Here is a 19,427-nt window from a genome sequence, read left to right as displayed (position 1 = left end):
AGTACCTTTATTAACAATAGGTCTCCACTTGGTACAATATCTCTCTAATATATTGATTTTCGCTTGCAGTTCTTGTGCTGAATTATCAAAAATATCAATAGTCTCTGCATATACGAGAAATAAAAACTTTAAAAATCCTGTATCGATCCCTTTGACCCTTAAGAGTTATAATACTCCCTTTGGATTGTTTATACACAAATAAAATAATAAAAGCAAAAACAAATAAACTATGTGACTTTAAAACACTGCATTTCGCTAATTTTGGTGTTTATCTTTTTTTTTTAATAGTTCAGTAATAGTCAGCATTTTTAACTAGAATTCTTAATCGAACGCTCGATGATAATGTGTAAGTTCTGCACTGTATTGAACTAAATTTAATCCGTATTAACTTGGTGTCTATGTTGCGCAAAATGCTATACATAGACACGTCTTTTAAAAAATAGGCATATTATATTAGTCAATTCGACAAGCGCATCTTTTTCAAAGTTTGAACTGAGTGATTATCCAAAGCATGATAACGCTTATACAAATTGAATGGCTGTGAAAATTTGCAGAGTCATCACTAAGATTAAATATTGGAACTTGAAGATGGTGTAACAATCGAGGAAATAAATGTTAGGACGAACATTTAAAATGTTCACAATATGTTCGGCCATATTGTCGTAAAACGTGCATTGTTTTTATTGAACCAAATATTGGTAGTTGGCCATGTACGATATAGATGTTTATATAAACATGAGGAAGCATTTTTCTTTATTATTCGTCTAAAGATAAACGATTCAAATCATAAGTCTTCTCCGGCAAAATAATTTGATTATTTTTAACGTTGTTTTATTTAGAATTATATCGGTCAAAACATTGAGGTTACTTCATTTACAAAGATATGCTGTGCTTATGAAAATAGTTCATGGCCGCTCGAACAGAAAACACCTGTCTTAACACATCACCGTCTGGTTTCTATATGGAGAGCTTGAGAAGAAATATTGGATTACCTAATGCTTCCAGACAGCGCATTTTGCACATATATTTCTTGTAATGGTTGAACATGACTCTGTATGTTTCAATTTGTGATTTACACGTTGATATCGTTTATGCGAGGAGCGTCATTTGTTGTTTATTGTTTAAAACATACAGAACACTGACTGAATAACTAAAATATTTTTACCTGATCAAGCTAGATCAGATATAAGTAAGAACTGCATTCTAAAAGGACGAATATTTGGAGAAACGGACGTAACAGCAGTATCACTGCGCTGGGAAGCATTTATTCAAATAAAGAAAGTGGATAACTGCCTTATACCAACATATACCTTTTAGTGTCTACTAATATACGAAAGAGTCTCTATCGTAGCAGCGATCATCCTTTATTTTGCATATTTTCATCCTACCGAATATGTAAATTGTGTAGTATTACATTATATAATATATACACATATACTATTGAATTCAATGCCGAAGACTGAAGCGTCTGAAAATATGCACCAGTCAATTTTACCGACAAGATGCAGTTCCTAGCATACACCACTTTCCATATAACAGAGCATGATATCTTAAAAATATTTTATAATCACCGATTGTTACGCATACTTAGTCGACGTACAATCGAATTTGAATACATACAGGCTTTATTATTATGAATGACGTTCATTTGCTTTAACGTGTTGAATAGTTGGGGTGCCTGAAATCTTCCATGACCTGCATGATAGCTAGATGATGTGCCTGAAAGCTTCGCGACCTGTCTGATAGCTAGCTGAAGTGCATGAAAGCTACTTCGACTTGCCTGATGGCTAGTAGACGTGTCTGAAAGCTTCTTCGACTTGCCTGATGGCTAGTTGACATGCCTGAAATCTTCTTCGACCTGTCTGATGGCTAGTAGACGTGCCTGAAAGCTTCTTCGGCCTGCCTGATGGCTAGTTGACATGCCTAAAAGCTTCTTCGAACTGTCTGATTGCTAGTTGACGTGCCTGAAAGCTTCTTTGACTTGCATTAAGTGAAATGTACCATACTCTTATAAAACATACAATCACTTCCTTCCCACTCAAATCAAATTTCTCCCACTATGGATTATAATAGTATCGAGTCAATTCAGTTTAATACGTAATAATATACTGGGATACTTATGTCTGAAGTTTATAAGTTTCAATTACACTAACTTATGAATGTTTATGTTTACCTAACGAGACGGTTTGCAAAGAAACAATTCCGACAAAATCGACATTGTTTATACATTAAAACTGATACAATCAGATTCATCTCAAAACAATTCCTAAAATATTTTCTAACATGCATACATCTAATAAATGGTGCATAATATGAAATATTAAACGTTTTCCCATCATTAAATTGCAGTTATAATATTATATTGTTTATTTCCGTTTATATAGGAATTGCGAAGATTGCGACTTGACCTAAGTATGTTTGTGATATAAGGGCCAGTCTTAATCAGACAGGTAGTATAGCTGGAATGAAATTATAATAGTCTTAAACAATCAATAAAACATCAAGGATTTATTAATTTCGATACCATTTATTAGAAGAAAATTAATCACATGAATAAATCCGATTTTGTCACGAACATGTATCCAGAAGTATAACTCGTTTTGTTGGTGTTAATGAATGTGTAAAGCTTGAATCCTTGGTTAGTTTATGTAAGTTAAAAAAAAAAATGATTTTCTCTCTTTGTGCAAATGTTCCCTCAGCAAAGTGATATGACAAGTCTTGAAAACAGAAAATGCGGAAAAGCACTAAAATTCATCCGAACCAAGTTCTAAGCTTCCCAAACTCTAATATGTTAAACCGCGGACGCCTTGGCGTGACAAATTTTTCCTCTTGGCTCCCTCTTGCTTCTTCTTTTATTTCTCATGACAGTATCGTATTTGTTTCAATACAGTCCAGGATTATAATCGACAAATCACGTATGTTTTTGGTTTGTTTTGTTCTTTGGCTTCATAGAATAATTTTCAAATATCGAATATACACCAAGGAATTAAAACCGTTAAAAACAAACCATATGTTAATTCCGCCGCAAAGGATTTCTCGATTTTGAAATTGGGTCTTAACATAGTTTATTGAACTTCTTGAAACGGGAGTAAAACACATTTTCTTCGCATCTCTTATATGGAGTGCCATGGTTGTTGATACTGTACGTGCAGTAAAGTTGTAATCGTTTTATCGAAGTGCACACAATTAATTTATCGTATAAAATAACATTATTAGCAATTGTCCTCAGACGCAGTCAAAGGGAATAAATTAACAAACACAATTACACTAATCGATAAAGCTTTCATATAATGATACAGTGAAAAAATGCCAGTCTCTGAGGGGAAAAAGTAAACAAATTATCCCGAAAATATGCCAATACCGATCGTCGAAATCTGGCAACACAACAGATCTGAAAAAGTCAGCCTTTTCTAACTTAATCTTTGAAATTGGCATGAATTGATACTTGACGACTGGCAGCTGAGGTTAGTTGTGAGTCCTGTCGTCGATATTGTCATAACCGACATCTTCTTCAGTTGGATTACTCATGACCAATAACTCGTGCGAAAATTCCGCGAGCGCCAGGTACCAACCATTCAAACAACTCATGGGTCCGTAAATTAAACATTCCGATGGTACGCGGCGCACGCTCGATACCGTAGTGAGTACGTGGGGCTATTTGGGATGAAGTAGCCAAATATTCGAAAAGAGCTGGGGAAGTTATTTCTCGGCTATTTTGCGCGTATTTATCGAGTATGGGGCAAACATGAATCGAATATTAAAATTTTGGCGCCATCGTGCTTATCGAATCAAGCCATTTATCTTCATAAAGATTGATATAATACGTATATATTTTACATGCACACTTCAGAACAATTGCAATACAAATTATGAAAGCAGGCTTGTAGACAATCGTAGCCAGGTATACCCTGTCAAACTAATTTAGACTCATACATATCATTTAAGAATACTTCCTTCATTGAGTTACAGTCATTGTGTCTCATCTGTACATAAACTTGAGCATTTTCGATTACAATAAAGAAACATCTGCTATTGGAGTTTATTCCGACACATTGTATAGACAAAAGATAATTCATGATGAGTCTTTGAAACTTTTAATAAAATATTTTCTCACATGCAAGGATAAAAAATGGTGCATATTTAGAAACATCAAACTTTTTTCAATAGTAAAGGGCTTGGTTCACGAAAGCGCGAAAATGCCCCCCTCTTGGTGTTGTTTAACTGTTTCTTATTTGGAAGAATAACCAATAGCATTTACAACATGAAATTGTGTTGTGCTATTTGGTTGCCATGGCAACAATTCATTTAATGATGCAACATTAGTTTTGGTTTGTATGGCTGTTTTTGTATACATGGGATTTGGTTTCTTGGAAATCTTGAAATGTCCGTCTCAATTCTGGGTAAACTAACACAGCTTATAAAAATAGAAAAAACAAATACGTTGAATTTCTATCAAAGTATGTCCAATGCCTCTATATTAAAAATAAGCCAAAATATCACAACATAATGCTGCTTGTTCATCCTTTCATAACGTGATGGTTTCCCGAACAAAAGTTCCTAAGTACGACCACAATACGACGCCCACTCACGACTTGACGTGAAGATCATGGCAAGTTAACTAGTAGCACATTTCTTTTAAGAATCACCTTTTAGAACGTTAACTTGAACAGTAGTTGTCCATGCGAAGCGTCCAAATGAAAGTGTAAACTAATCAATTGCAGCACGTAAAAGACTCATAACTGATGCAAATATAGCAAGAATAACCATCACGTGTACCACAACGCGTTAACTTTATGTTTGGCACCATATTTAGTTTTCAGAAGAATGTAATAAAACTCAATAAATGTCATTTAGTCTATACTAAAAAGGCCGTGACAGAAATCATCTGTGTTTTGTAATGCCTTTGTCCATAAATAACCAAGGACTCGTAAACTCGTTGTTTGATTTATTACCTTTTTTGCATTTGTCATTAGGTAAGTCTTTTATACTTTTGCTTTGGTTTACCAAAGAGGTGTCTGTGCAATATTTCATAATATATATATAATATATGTTGGTTAAAATTGTAAGGGTAGAAATGTTTAAATGGAAAATATCTTTAGTTTTTTATTCGCCATTTAGAAATAAAATGCTCGTTAAGCAATGATATTACAAACTGTAACAATTTTATAAGTCATTGATACAAATATAACTGATGAAGAATTTCAGCTAATAAGAATACCGTAATTGATAATAACGAACTCGGAACGAACAAGGTCTCTTATTGTAATGTGAAAAACATTTAATGGGAATGCTACCTGTCTCATAAGTCATAACAGACATTCCCAACCAGCAAGTACAGAAAATATAAACTTCCATATGAAGACATAACGCGCCCAGAGGTAAACTAAATCGATGAACATAAAATGAACATAAATAAACTAGTCTACTTGTCATTGAGTCGATATTGTAAGGCTTTGCACCTAAATGGTTAAACATTGATATCAGTGACAAAATAACTAAGTACTTCAAAAAAGGTTAATTGTCCTAAAGGTCAATCGTACATACGCACCTTTTGAACGGCATGCTCAATCTGCGCTCTTTTCTTGAAACTTATTCTACGTCACATTATTTAATTTCCTGAAATATCAAGCGCTTTATCGCTGATTTTCTACATTGTTAAGTTGATTCTGTTCAGGAGCTTAGGGAATACTGGATACATTTACATAGTGATCCTTACCAATACAATAGCACTTTAGGCGATTGGGGCAATGACATTGTCGCACTTTTCATTGACATTACCAGTATCACTCAACACAACAGTTTCATTATTGTAATTCGATTTTCAGATATATCGCTCCCAAGAATTTGTTCCACAATCCCATTTAAGTACGTCTGTTTTTCGAAATCCGGGTATTATGATAGCTGTGTTGTCGGCGTTATCTTCGTCGTGCAATAACCATAACCTTCTTAACAACTCTAAAACCGTTCAGGAGATTCAGATGAAACTTGATAAACCTATTGCCAGAGATTATACTTACATGTAGCAAAGCCTCTAACTATGACCTTTAACTTAAAGTTATTTTTTTTCACTGGATAAAGCGATCAAACGTTGGCTTTCGTTCCTAGCTTGCTGGGACGTTAAGAATAATCACGTTAAAAGGTTAGATCAAATGTATTATTTAAATCATCTAAACTTAAAAAAAACAAATATCTGAATATGTTTTTTTAAAAATAGATTGAGACTAGTAAACTATTTACAAGGATATATAACTTAAAAAAAACTGTGAATAACATTAATAGCTGCGATATACATAAAACTTTATTTCGATCAGAGGAACATATACTGTAACCATAGCGCCAATTGCCTATCATTGTTTCTTAGATGCGACATGTTTTGAACATCTATTTACTCAGTTGCTCAACTATAATTCTCAATTTGATTATTTTCGATATCTATCCTTGAGGATATCGGGCGATATTACGCATCATCTCGCTGTGCTTGTGTTCTACTGTTGACGTTAAAGCGTGATTAAAGCCCATGCCTATATAAAGACGTACTTTTGCATTAAAACTAAGCAATGACACCCTTATGCATGCATTTATTATTTATACCCACAGGTTCTGGTATAGTTTCCATAAACAGTATACTTTTTCGGGCTGCACTGACTTCAATATTATTTTTGTTTTTCTTCGCTTCTGCTAGAAGACCAAGCAATACAGATGAATTGAAGATTGCACATAAATTAATTTTGATGTGTATGCACGTTTTACATATAGAAGAGAGTCTGCTAGAATTTTTGTCTTGTAATGTTTATCCTGACATTGTTATATCACATTGATATATCACAGTGATTGCTAAGTAAGGCTGATGAGACCGCCTCAATTTGTCCGTATATTTCCTGGAATATTTTTACGTAGTAATTGATTTTTTTAAAATTGAATAATGTTCATTGATAATCTTTTAAACAATAATATTTATTTAATTGATGATATACAATGACGGTAATAAAATAACGGGCATGAAATCATATTGATGATAAAAACATTAAGTGATAAAGCCAAATAAAATGTGGAAAGTTAATAAACGAATGTATGGTCAGGTATATGTTCACACTATTAAGCATAAGAAACTGTTTTTATTTAATTCTAGTCAATATTTATTATGATAGATTCAATAATTTCCTTTTACAGGAAAACCTACCAAGTAAACAATACCAGCACTAGTCCCTTTTCGATTTTAACAATCATGGATATTTTACTTAGTCATTAATTCTTCCATGTTGGAAGAGCGTAGTTTAAAGAAATATTCATAGGAGCATGTAAAACAGAGATAAGTAGCCTGAAAGTATAATTTAACAAGAGGTGCTGATTGTTTTTATTACATATTTTTTTTAAATAAAAATCTCAAAAGTTATGTTTCATAACTGCTGAGCTAAAAAAAACTATAATCGCATGACCAAAGGCATTTAAGCTAAGATAGAAACACTGTATCGAAGTGGTAAATAAATTAAACAAATTTAACCTTTGAAGTAGATTACTTTGAATGACAAAAAAAGAGAAACTAACATATAGTCAAGTCGACAAACAATAAATTCAACCAATATAAATATCCATTTATATTTTTGTCATTGCCAATTTTTCGTCCTCTTCCTGAATAATCATTGAGGTCAATGTCGCAGCTGTATTGACGTGGTGAAGAATTTCAATGACCTCTGATTCTTGACTTCCTTCCCGTGATATGCATGGAGATTGTCGGATGCAGTTCGGGTTAAAACTTGGTCTTCTTGACTCATTTCGATTTCCTTTGCACATATCCCTATTTAAACTGTCCTGCTTTAAACCCAAGATGCTTTTCAATTCAACCCTCTGAAGTTTACAGCGAAACACATAAACTAGTGGATTTATTGCGCAACTCGACAGGGCAAGTAACACTGACAACGTCTTAACGACGGGGTCAATACGATCTTGATCGTCTAAAAGGCATTCTAGAATAATAATGATAAAGTACAACAACCAACATAAAATAAATGTGAATAACACCATAAAACTAGTCACCGCGGCCTTTCTCTCATCGCGTCTCCAGAGAACTGACCCGGTTTTGCTGCTGCAAATAAGCCTGTGCATCAAAATTTGCGCAGAGCTGTTGCGACGACCCCCTCTTAGTGATAACTCGGAGTAATCATTAAGTCCAGATGATATTGTACTGTTCCGCCGCACCTTTTCGCTGCTTACTTTCGCCGCTTTAAAAATAGAACAATATGCCCACATGATTATGCATGAAGGCAGAATAAAACACACTGTTACAAGGAAAATGCTGTAAGATCGATCTCTATGCTGTTTACTATATGCAACTGTCATACATGAAATTTTGTATCGCTGGAATTCATAGCTGTTCCATCCTAAAAGTGGTGGTAGTGAACACAAAATGGCCGAAAACCAAACTGAAGCTATCATTACGGACGCCCGTTTGCTTGTCATCGTCATTGAGTAATGTAATGGTTTTGCAACAGCCAAATAACGATCTATGGCAATTAGGAGCAATGTAAATGTACTTGCAGTAAAAATCAGGTTCATTCCAAATCCCGAAGCGTGGCACCAAAATGACCCGAACCACCACTCTTGAGAAATAAGCGATGTAACCACAAAAGGCATTATGGCAACAGTCTGAAGAATGTTGCAAACTGATAGATTTACTATAAACCTATTAGAAATCGTCAAAAGCACTGGCCGCTTGAAGAATATCACAAACACAGTAATATTTCCAACAAAACTCACGACGAATATGGCGAATAAAACGACTGTCATTATAACGACGTTCGACATACCAAGCCGTCCATCTTTGAAAATATCCCTATCTTCATGTACAGGACTGGACAAGTTCCTCGTGCTTTCATTCTGTTGCATTGCTTTTTTCAACAATAACTATGTGTTACATCAAACACTCAATGTTTCAACTCCAATAAGGCATTTCCATTTCATTTGTCAAAGAATCTATAATTATCCTCTACGTGTCAATAAAAAAATGCATTCTTTAGTTAAAACCTTATTAAAGGTATTGGAAAGATATTCCTGATGATTTTGTCGTTTCTGTCCTTCTACGAATAATTATATTGAAATAATTGAGTGAACACTCCAGACAAAGTCTCCATTAAGCGACTGTGCCACAGAAATAATTTAAGCTCAATTCTTATAGGAACGTTAAATATCCTCTTGACCGAGTTTTCTTCCTGAATTCACACCAGCGTTCTTTATTTAATCCTGCTCCTTACGCTTACAATTACTGTCTACTCCCGCCGTTGTTGAAGGCAATCTAGTATCCCTAGCACTTATTTGTGCCGTATAGTTTTGCCTAGTGCCAGTCTCCTAGTAAAACGGCTTGTTTCAGAAAATAATTCCCAATATATACCAACGAGGAGGCGCTACATTTTAAGGCCAGTTTTCCAATGCTACCTTCCGATACTACCTCCGACAGTATGTAGAGTACCAGCCATTCATTCTTTCCACCGTCTTCATAAGTCTGAAAATAAACAATGGACAACATAATGATGGGTGTTCTATAATGTGGAGAAAGTGAGAAAATGGATGGGTTATTTACAAATCTTTCTTCAATAATGTCTATTAATCGTCATGATTTTTAATTCAAGTAGATTAAAGAAAATCCCAGCAAATGAGGATGATATTTACATTGAATAGTTTATATGAAACTGATGGTCAATTATTTATCATTTGTTTGTAAACAATTCCAATTAACAGGAAAAATCACATAAATAAAAATTACAAATATTGAAATAACGTTTCAATAAATGCTGGGCTTTCCATCTTAGCCCTTTTCAACATCCATTTCGTGGAAATATCTATTACATATTGTATTTTTACCCTAATATCGACTATTCAACAATCATCAATGCTCTGATTAAATGTTTTAGGCTTAACTAAATACTTTGACCATTTGCACACCCTCGTAAAATAAATATTACGTATGATTGGCTTAGAAGCGACTCGGTTGCTTATATTTTGGTAATTTTCATTTTGTTTTAGAACATTCATGTCAAACTCTATAAACGTTTCAAAAATTGTGACGATTTAATAAAATTGCTTTTATAGGCGGAAAAGTACCCCTTTAAGAGCAAAGTTTTCCATTTCCTCGCACTTTATTCAATTATACTACGGCTGCCTGGAATCAAAATTCAAACAAGATAATCCATTAAGTAAGGACTTCTAAATAGAATTCTGATTTCCTTAAAAGAAACTATCGATCACCCTAAGAAACAAGATAAAACATCAGATAATGATTAAATGCCAAAGGAAAAAAAACGTATTTGGAAATGTCGTTTGTTTCGTGCAAAATTGTTTTCATTTTAAACTTCTTACTTTTTTCAAATTTTAATTTATTCATTAGACATGAGAATGTATTCATGTTTTAAAGAAATTATTAATGATATGCTTTCATTTAAATTCCTGGCTGCATTTATTTAAATAACTAATTCGATCCTACATTATGCAATTATCGGCACCCACGGTACCTCGCCTGTTGATACTTGATGGTTAAGCACCGAGCATATTCAAGAACCGGAGGAATCCGACGATAATCTTTTACTAAAAAAACTGAACTTAGAAATTGACAAACACAAATTCATCGTTCGATCATATGATAACATCACAGGAGCAATACACGAGTTCAAAGCTTATATTTTGAATATCTAGGAAGCAATTTGCATGAGAAAAAAAGAAAATACTGCATATACAGAAATATATTGAAATGTGTGAGCAGATTGAACGCGTTAGTTGTTTCAGCGGTTTGTTCTACATTTTAAGTCTTTTCTATAATGGGAAGGTCACACTTTATAAGAACATTTTAACTGACAATGCTACCATTATAAGCGTAGAAGTAGTGCCTTACTTTTTTAAATAATTTTAAACATCAGTCTAAGATATGTATAAATAGCTACACGTTTGTACCGCACATTGATCGAATTTAAACGTAAAAAAAGAAGAAAAAAGAAAGAACTAGAAACGATAATTCAATCCATTCGATTTAAAAATAATATGCAGAGTTATATTATGTTTGTATTGATCTATGATGAAATGCGTTTCTCGTCCAGTATTATTTAGGCGTCAAAAAGGCTGCTGCTTTGTACAATGGTACTTCAATTATTAGATTATATGAAAACATAGTTTTAACCTTGGTTATGCGAGCTGTGCCAAATGAGTGACAAAGGCTGCTCTTGTGTATTTTGGCTTCTAGATTTGTCCGTGCATGTTCTCAACATTAACGTAATAAAAACCGGTTGAAATCAGTTACTACTATCACATTCTTGCAATGATTTGCTTCCATGTTTGTGTTGTTGTTGATTTTGCTGTTTTCTCAAAGAGCTATGTTCTCTCGATAAAAACAAAGCGTGGAACAAAACATGGACATTAGCGAAGAACAGCAAAGTGCCAGACAATTGCAAAATATGTCCGCTATATAACCCCACTTCAATATAAAACAGAGGAGAAACATTTATGGTCATAATTATGTCATGAATATGAGAAGAAGATATTCTGTTTATACTAGTTAGAACCCATACAGTTACGAAAATCCTTTAAACAACAATGTGTTTTGACAAGTATTATCTGCTGCTAGGAGCAATCTCTCAGCAAAAGTTATTTTAGTCTTTCCTAAAAAATATATCATATTTCATTGGAATGTTTTGTTATTAATTGTGATGTTGTTCTGAAGAAGATAATAAATAATATAGTCGCTTCTTTTGTATTTACTTAAATGATAACGTAATTCAAAAAAGTCGTTCTAATGCATTTACTTTAAAAAATACTAAAAGATAAAATATGATTTCATCACCCCTATCACACTCTATGGCAATGTAACGCAAGAATGTTGTTTTACTCTTGAGGGGGTTAGTTATAGTAATATGGATACCTCAACTGCAAACTTATGATACAATCAAATGGTGTATATTCCTCAGTCTCATTAAAATTCAAGTCCGCAGTATTCCATTCAGACAACATTCAAGTATATTAACGAGATATGTTTGTCAAACATAATCGGAACACCACGGCCATTTTCCATCGAAAACAACCTCGGAAGTTATTGGACGGTTAACAAAGTCAAAATTATTTTCTTTTAACTACGCTGCATGTAGATCGCGTAGTTATTTGAATTTAGCAGTAAAACCCCTAGGACTTTTCTCTTTGAAATTTAATGGATTTATTCAACAATACGATTAACTTGGAATCAATATTAAGTAAGTAATACTAATTACACGTTAAAACACTTCCGCTTAGTTTGTAACTATTCTTGTAAAAAGCAATACAGGAACATGTTTTACCTCGGCGGTCGAAATCACATCACGAGCAAGTGAGTATCTTTTTAAAAAACCTTATTCGAATCCTTCACCTTAAAACAATTAAACAAACTGAAATCGGGGAATGACGTCATGGGTAAATTGTAATACTGTCAACACAGTGTAAGTAAAAGATGACAAACTATACAACAATTATGCAAGCTGTTGGAAATATCTAGTTAAAAATGTTTCGTGATATGAAATAAACAAATATGATGGTTAATTTGTAAACTCTAAAATACCCCAATTCAATTTAACGCCTCAATTCAGTATATAGATGAAATATTGCTCTATGCTTTAAGCTAAATTGTAGAAAAAAGAGAACGTTGACGAAGCTTTGAGGTACGATCGGTTTGATTAGAATGCCTCAAATAAAATGATACTTTTAAAAATTAAATATATTAATTATAAACGTTGGGATTACCGCCTGAATAAATAAATGTTTTTTAATACATTTATAGGTTACCAACATTATAGCTGTCTCAACAATAAGAGACCCTTTACCTTATTTCAATTGTTCATGTTACGTGTTTTATCATGTGTATGTTTCAATGTACAGCTCATTAGCAGCAAGTGTGTACATGGGTCATATTTGTAGTTTAATTTTGCAAAGGGTGCAAACTATCAAAACTTGAACTATGTAAACACTGTTTTATCAGCGTGTAGTTAACAAATAATTATGGCCACAGGAACGTTTCAGAACACTTAATGCTTGTTTAAATGTCATTTTGCTTATGGTATTTCACACAAAATGGACAAATTGAATGGCATATTTTTACAAGGATTGTTTTAAGAGATACTTAAGAGCTATTAAGAAATGTCAAAGAGAAACATGACGAATAAAAAAAAATGATTAAAATCACCCGAAGCAAAGAAACTAACCAATACAATAAATTAATATGATCATTATCAATTTTACGAACTACTTCTACTAATGCACTAGTATACATCGAGGTGATCATATTGTGTCAAAACATCGAAACAGAAGTTCACTTTGGGTTGAAACAAGTCTAGAAGTAAAATAAAAAAAAAATCAATTATATATCAATAAAGGTTGAGATTGTTAAGATAGCTCATTAACTCGGTCAGGAGATTCGGATCCACACGGGCCTTTTCGACGCCAATCGTCACACTTTTACCATCTTGAACAAATTAATGAAGAAATAGTAAGCAGTCATATGTTGTTTGATATAATCCAGAAAAAGTTGTCAAACACCTTTCAATAATTGCTTACTTTCGACACTGGTGAAGATATCATACATTGTACCAAAGCCAATATACAAAGTTTATTTCTTTGAGATTATTCCCAACATATGTGTTCAGCTTAATATTCAATGAATGATGGAAATTAAAAACAAATAGAGCTGCAATCTTGGTTATTCTGTGGATTGTATCATTTCTCGTATAGCGAATGCTCAATTATTATGTGTCTCGAGTTGACTGACAGTCTTTATTGTATTCAAGTACCCCGAAAATCAATATTTTATGAATTTAAAAACTACATTGAATCAGATAGGTGTGACAGAGAGAGAAATCCCAACACCAAAGTAAGACTCTTGTTGGAATGTATGAGATGGTGCCACCGTGACGCCCACTGAAATAAGACTTTTAAAAATTCAAGTGTGTCTTAATATCCTTCATGAGCTTGAGACCTGCAATAGTGTGACACACTTAAAAAATCATCACTACACACAATTTCACTAAGTATGTTAGTCAACTGGTTTCCGTTATATTGTGATTTTTATTTTAATCATTATTTTCCTGGAATAAACCAGATGCAGTCCGTGTCTCTGATTATACTTATACTTACGAGACCACCGAGATTATATGACCACGATACCACATTTCAAAAATAAAGCTTCCGAGTCGATGATTCAATACCCATGTTGCACATGCCACGTGGTTTAAGTGTCATATTATGCAAACAGCAACTTGATATAATAGCAGACACGTTTACTGCAAAAGACCGTCAACTGTTAAATATATACACTATTATAAATAGGTAAGCTACAAATTAGTATAAAAAGCTAGCACCTAGTGTCAACGCTATAGGTACCTTGTGTGTTTCGGAATATTAAAGGGCTAGACAACTGATGATAAAATTGCAAGAGAAAAATAAATTGTCAAAAACCTACATAAAATTAGCATCTTCTTGTGTAGCACATTGAATCGAATTGAACTTTGGAACCGTTATCCGAGGACGGGGAAACACAGATGAGACAGCAACATGATTGGTGCGTTTATTATTTAAACCATGTAAAATGACATTATAATCGGCCTTCTATAAGCTCGCACTGACAAGTCTAGCCTTGCATTGAGGAATTACCATATATATGTTTTAACCAACTGGTGTATAGCCCCTCGAAAAGGTTAAAAATGGTCATTTTCGTTGAAAATATATACTGTTTATGTTTAGATGCTAGGTCAAAATGTTCTAATAATGTATTTCTTAATTATTGTCAAATACAAAATATTTCATAGTTTAAACCTATCAATAGTGTGGAAAGTATCGCACACTCCTAATACCATCAAGTCATACAACCACCATACACAGATTTGAAATTATTATTATTTAACCTAAACATACATTGGTGTCTCCATTTACGTCAATTGTCTGGAAATGTGCTTCACTATATTTCACTGACATACGGGAGAGAAGGAATCGATCATTTATTAAAAGCATAAACTAGCATAAGGTATTTTCATTTGATTAAATTATTTTTGATCATTAATGTCAAATGAGTTAATCATGATAACTCATTCAAATTAAAACCAATATTGCATCAACCTATATGGAGCCTTTTTAAGAACACTCGTACATTTTTCAAAAGGTGCTCGTTCTATTGTTTTTTTCTCCCACCCGCATACGATTCTCGACATATTAATAATTGCGCAAGTTACAGCGTCAATGACTTAGTAGAGACATCCCAGGAGTCCATTATCTTGCCTGAAATCAAGTGTCCATTTGCTTCCAATGAAAGCAAATACTGAAATATTCAATATTCATTCAGAACTTGAAGAGCATTGTATCATACGGCATACATTTAAAATATTTAACTGGTCAATGTTATGACAAAGAGTCGATTCAGTTACCAACGTAACATACACTTTTTGTTAAAGAGAAAGTTATATACAATATAAATGCATTTCGAGTGCAACAATATCTTTCCTCCACTAAGATTCCTCCAACGTTTGGCTGGAAGTCTCGTCAATAAAAACACAATATGAACATATATGTTTAATATAAATTGCAGTATTATAATACTTGTAACGATATGGTTTGGTTGTAACGGAATTGGCGGGTAATCAGAAAAAAAACCCCAGAAACAGTTAAATTCCATGTAAATACCTTTTTCACACAATAATTAAATATATCGTTGCCATATCATACAATAACAGTCTCTTTTATCGAGTTGACGTAATTTTCATCGTAAAATGAGTTCATTAGGGAGATAAAACTTTATATCGGGAAAGGAACACATTAGTTTTTGATGTCTATAATTTATTTTTGAGTGCATTTTAAAATGTTTCGGAAGTTTTGAATTGTATCTCTTATTCCCAAGCAGTACAATCAAAGGAGAACTGGCACACTTAAAGAAGCGGACAGCATTAATAAACCATTGCGTGTAACGTTTTCTTTTAGGTTCTGGTCGGGGTAAAATTAAACAGTTCATCAGATGTATGCCTGCCATAAACTTGCTTCTCAAAACCAAGAAGTAATTTTAGAATTATTATGCATGGTTATACTTATTCCTTAAAACTTGTTTAGAGTGTTCATAATCACATTTGCAAAGAAATGTGTTAAGCGACCCCCGTTATGTTAATACAGTATGCCTAAATATTTGTACAATTATATGTTTTTAAGCATGTTGTCACATTTTTGTAAATATTGTTCCCAGTGTTCATACTTACCTTTGCCAAGAATTTTGCTTAGCATAACCTGCGCTTTGTGAATGCAGAATGTCTAAATATTAGAACGCTTTTAAAGAGTATAGACTGACGTTACAACACAAACTTGTAACTGCTTGTTGTTATGGAATCTCATTTGGTGAAGAAAAAAAACACACTTCATTATCACATAAACATACAATTGTGCTGAACATTATTCACTAAAATTTACACACTCTCTGTGCCACTTTTGTGTTGATAAATCGACAGGGAATTTCGAAAGCAAGCTTTATCTTTTTTAACGAATTTTGATGCATTTTGTTGTTTTCAATGATAATAAATGTCTTCAGGATAACTTTTTAATACATTTGATTATGTAATTACGGCTTATATGTGTTTAGATTAGCCCAATGTGTATAATTTAGCATTTTATTGATGTTATTGATTAATCTAACATTTCGAAGGCAACGCAGTCATTTTAAATTGTGTATGTTCAGTTTTCTTTAAAACTTCTAGCTGCCCCAAACTGTAAATTCAATCAGTACCTAGTGTGAAATGACGCTTCTACCAATTACGCAGTAATCGTTCGACAGTTGTAAACGACCTAGTTCATTACTCACCCGTAAACAATTATTTTGCTGTTATCGGACTTAGGTTTTTTATGCATAACGATCTTTTTCACTAACCAATGGTTTAACTTAATTCCGAAGATGAATATAACTTTTATAACAGGATTTTTCAACAATTTACGAGGCGGCAATTTTTACCATTCGCAAACAGTGTCTTCCAGGAAAAACGCAAACAAATAGCCGGCATGAGCTGTCGCATAAAATTGATAATGCAGAATGATACGTCAAATAGAGATTTTCTCACTTAGCACTTAAATTACAAGAAGAAATATTGTGTCATTCGCTCTTATAACGTGAATAGATTAATACAATTGATCGTAAGCTTCGGTCAAATGAGACAAAATAATACGACTTCAGTAAAGTGCTATGTAATGATTGGTGTTGTTCTGATTAATGGCTTCTTTCATCAAACTTTGTAACTTTCAGTTTACAAAAAATGCTTATGCTCTAATTGTTTTATTGAGTTATCAGTCTTTTTCTTAGTTCTCATGATTTGTACTGATAATAAAATTGATTAAGATAAGAATGAACAATACTATCACAAAGAGAAAGTCAAATTCACGGCGTTAACTAATTCTTTTACACTATGGTAAACGACGTTTCAATTTCTGCTGAAAATTGACAACGTAGGGATTGATTTATATTTAACCAGCGTTCATACGTGGTTAACGAACGTTAAGTATGAATCAATCCTTTCCTGACTGAGATGGCAGAGTAGATTTAACGTCAAACGTATACTCGAGCTGTGTAAGTCGTTTTAACGACATAAAGTCGTCTTTGTATGAGATAACTTAGTCGATTTACGAAACAAAAATAATAAGTATGTCACCTCTATGCTACCTAACATCTTTAATATTGTGTTTACTATCAGGTAAAAGAAGTTTTAGAAGCAAATAACATGAATATTTATATACATGTATATATAAGTGTACAAAAAATGGAGTCGTAGATCATCAATTCTAAGATGTATCTGATTTTATCATAATTAAATATAAATGGTCTAAAGTATGTTGGAAGCTTAATGTCAGCATACAGCAACAATTTATTAAGCATAGAAACAACACTTGCAACATTTCTTTATCAAGGAATACCATGGATAAAATACAACAAGCAAAACTTAACATGTCCACATTTCAGCGCACATGGTTAAGTTATTCAATGACAAAAAATGTTTAACATTGGAACAAAGGGGCAAAATTATAATAACACAGTTTCAAAAAGCACATATTAGAAGTACTTCCAGGAAAGCACAAAGTTTAAACTTACTTTTTGTATTGTAGGTATTCTCTTTCCGGTGCTAATTGCATTTATATAAATCAATTTAAAAACCATAAGCTTATGTTTGTTTATTACATGTACTTACATTATACATATTTGAACGCATATTTTGCAGGTGCCATTTGCACAAATTCAATGGATTATCTTAAAGGGACTTTGACGGTATCACTTTAAGTCCAACCTGTCATCACCAAGATTAGCACTGAAATGAAATAATCATCCCCAGAGATAGTTCTCTGTGATTTGCCTGTGCATAATAAGTTCCGTACCTGATACGACTGATAACTGTCTATTAATACATCGATGCTACTATTTATAGTCACTACAGTGTTACCGCGGTACATTCTCTATCCAAAAGTATATCTGTGATAAGTGCTTTTGTAATGCGGTATTTATCATCGCTCGAACAACTAATTAATACAGATCTAGGTTGATACCTTAAGATAAGTATTTTTGCCAATAATGATAATCCTGTATCGAGATATCTGGATTGTTTAAACAAATCATTTGAACGACTGCGTATGGACATTATTCAGTTTTATTTTTATGTTTTACATTTCTAGTTTGCCTATGCATAAGCGTACCAATTGTATCTATCTATAATTACTCATTTTGATTTTTTTGACGTCATCGTGATTGTTGGTTTATATATGTTTTTAATATTTCAATCTAGTTTAATGACGAAAGAGATGTTTCATCAATCTTGCATGGAAACACGCCATTAAATAAGATCATTTACCTAGTGCTTAAAGGCATACAAGTTACATGTTTAAAAAAAGATAAAACATACTTATGCACAGAAAATGTATAAATAAACACAAAATACTATAGTTAAATTCGAAATCGGCCGAATTATACCCATACACCATTTAAACTTATAGGGGATTTCAAATGGCTAAGATCAAAATGATTTTTTTTTTATATATGTGGTACCATTGCATACAGTTAATGTCGGGTTTCCATTCTAAAAACAGAATCGTTTCGTATGATTTTAACTTTTCAGAATTTGTTTCATTATCGTCTCGTTATTTCGACTTTTTCTTTTGAACTTAAAAATTGATTATGTTATCAGATGTTTACTATTAAAAAGAGAATCACATATTTTTATTTCATAAGGGATATATATTAAATATTTGCGGTTGTCTGCCTTTAAAGCAGTATTTATAGTACAAGGTCACTAAAAGAAATGCTATGTAAAATCAACCAAGACATGTCAATGACACTTATGTTTGTAACATGTGGGATTGTCTTACTTAAGACATCCTACAGTTTCTTAAACGTCAAGTATGATAGGGACGCCAGGAAATAT

The 19,427-nt window shown here is 32.9% G+C and overlaps 1 protein-coding gene across 1 annotated transcript; it reads right to left on the bottom strand.

The window, feature by feature from the left end:
- Positions 1-7,306: 7,306 nt before the first annotated feature.
- LOC128232957 (G-protein coupled receptor 161-like) lies at positions 7,307-18,279 on the bottom strand. Its single transcript, XM_052946771.1, has 2 exons — positions 18,204-18,279; positions 7,307-9,496 (listed from the first exon to the last, which is right to left on the bottom strand). Exon 2 carries the CDS (start codon positions 8,881-8,883, stop codon positions 7,594-7,596), a length of 1,290 nt encoding a protein of 429 aa, XP_052802731.1. The 5' UTR covers positions 8,884-9,496; positions 18,204-18,279; the 3' UTR covers positions 7,307-7,593.
- Positions 18,280-19,427: the final 1,148 nt, after the last annotated feature.

The sequence above is a fragment of the Mya arenaria genome, chromosome 4 (genome assembly GCF_026914265.1).
Source record: "Mya arenaria isolate MELC-2E11 chromosome 4, ASM2691426v1".
NCBI lineage: Eukaryota > Metazoa > Mollusca > Bivalvia > Myida > Myidae > Mya > Mya arenaria.
The sequence above is the reverse complement of the archived record's forward strand: the minus strand, read 5'-3'. Positions and strand labels throughout refer to the sequence as shown.

Excerpts from the sequence above, each read along its gene's own strand:
- LOC128232957 (XM_052946771.1), bottom strand. The coding sequence starts at position 8,883 with ATGCAACAGAATGAAAGCACGAGGAACTTGTCCAGTCCTGTACATGAA.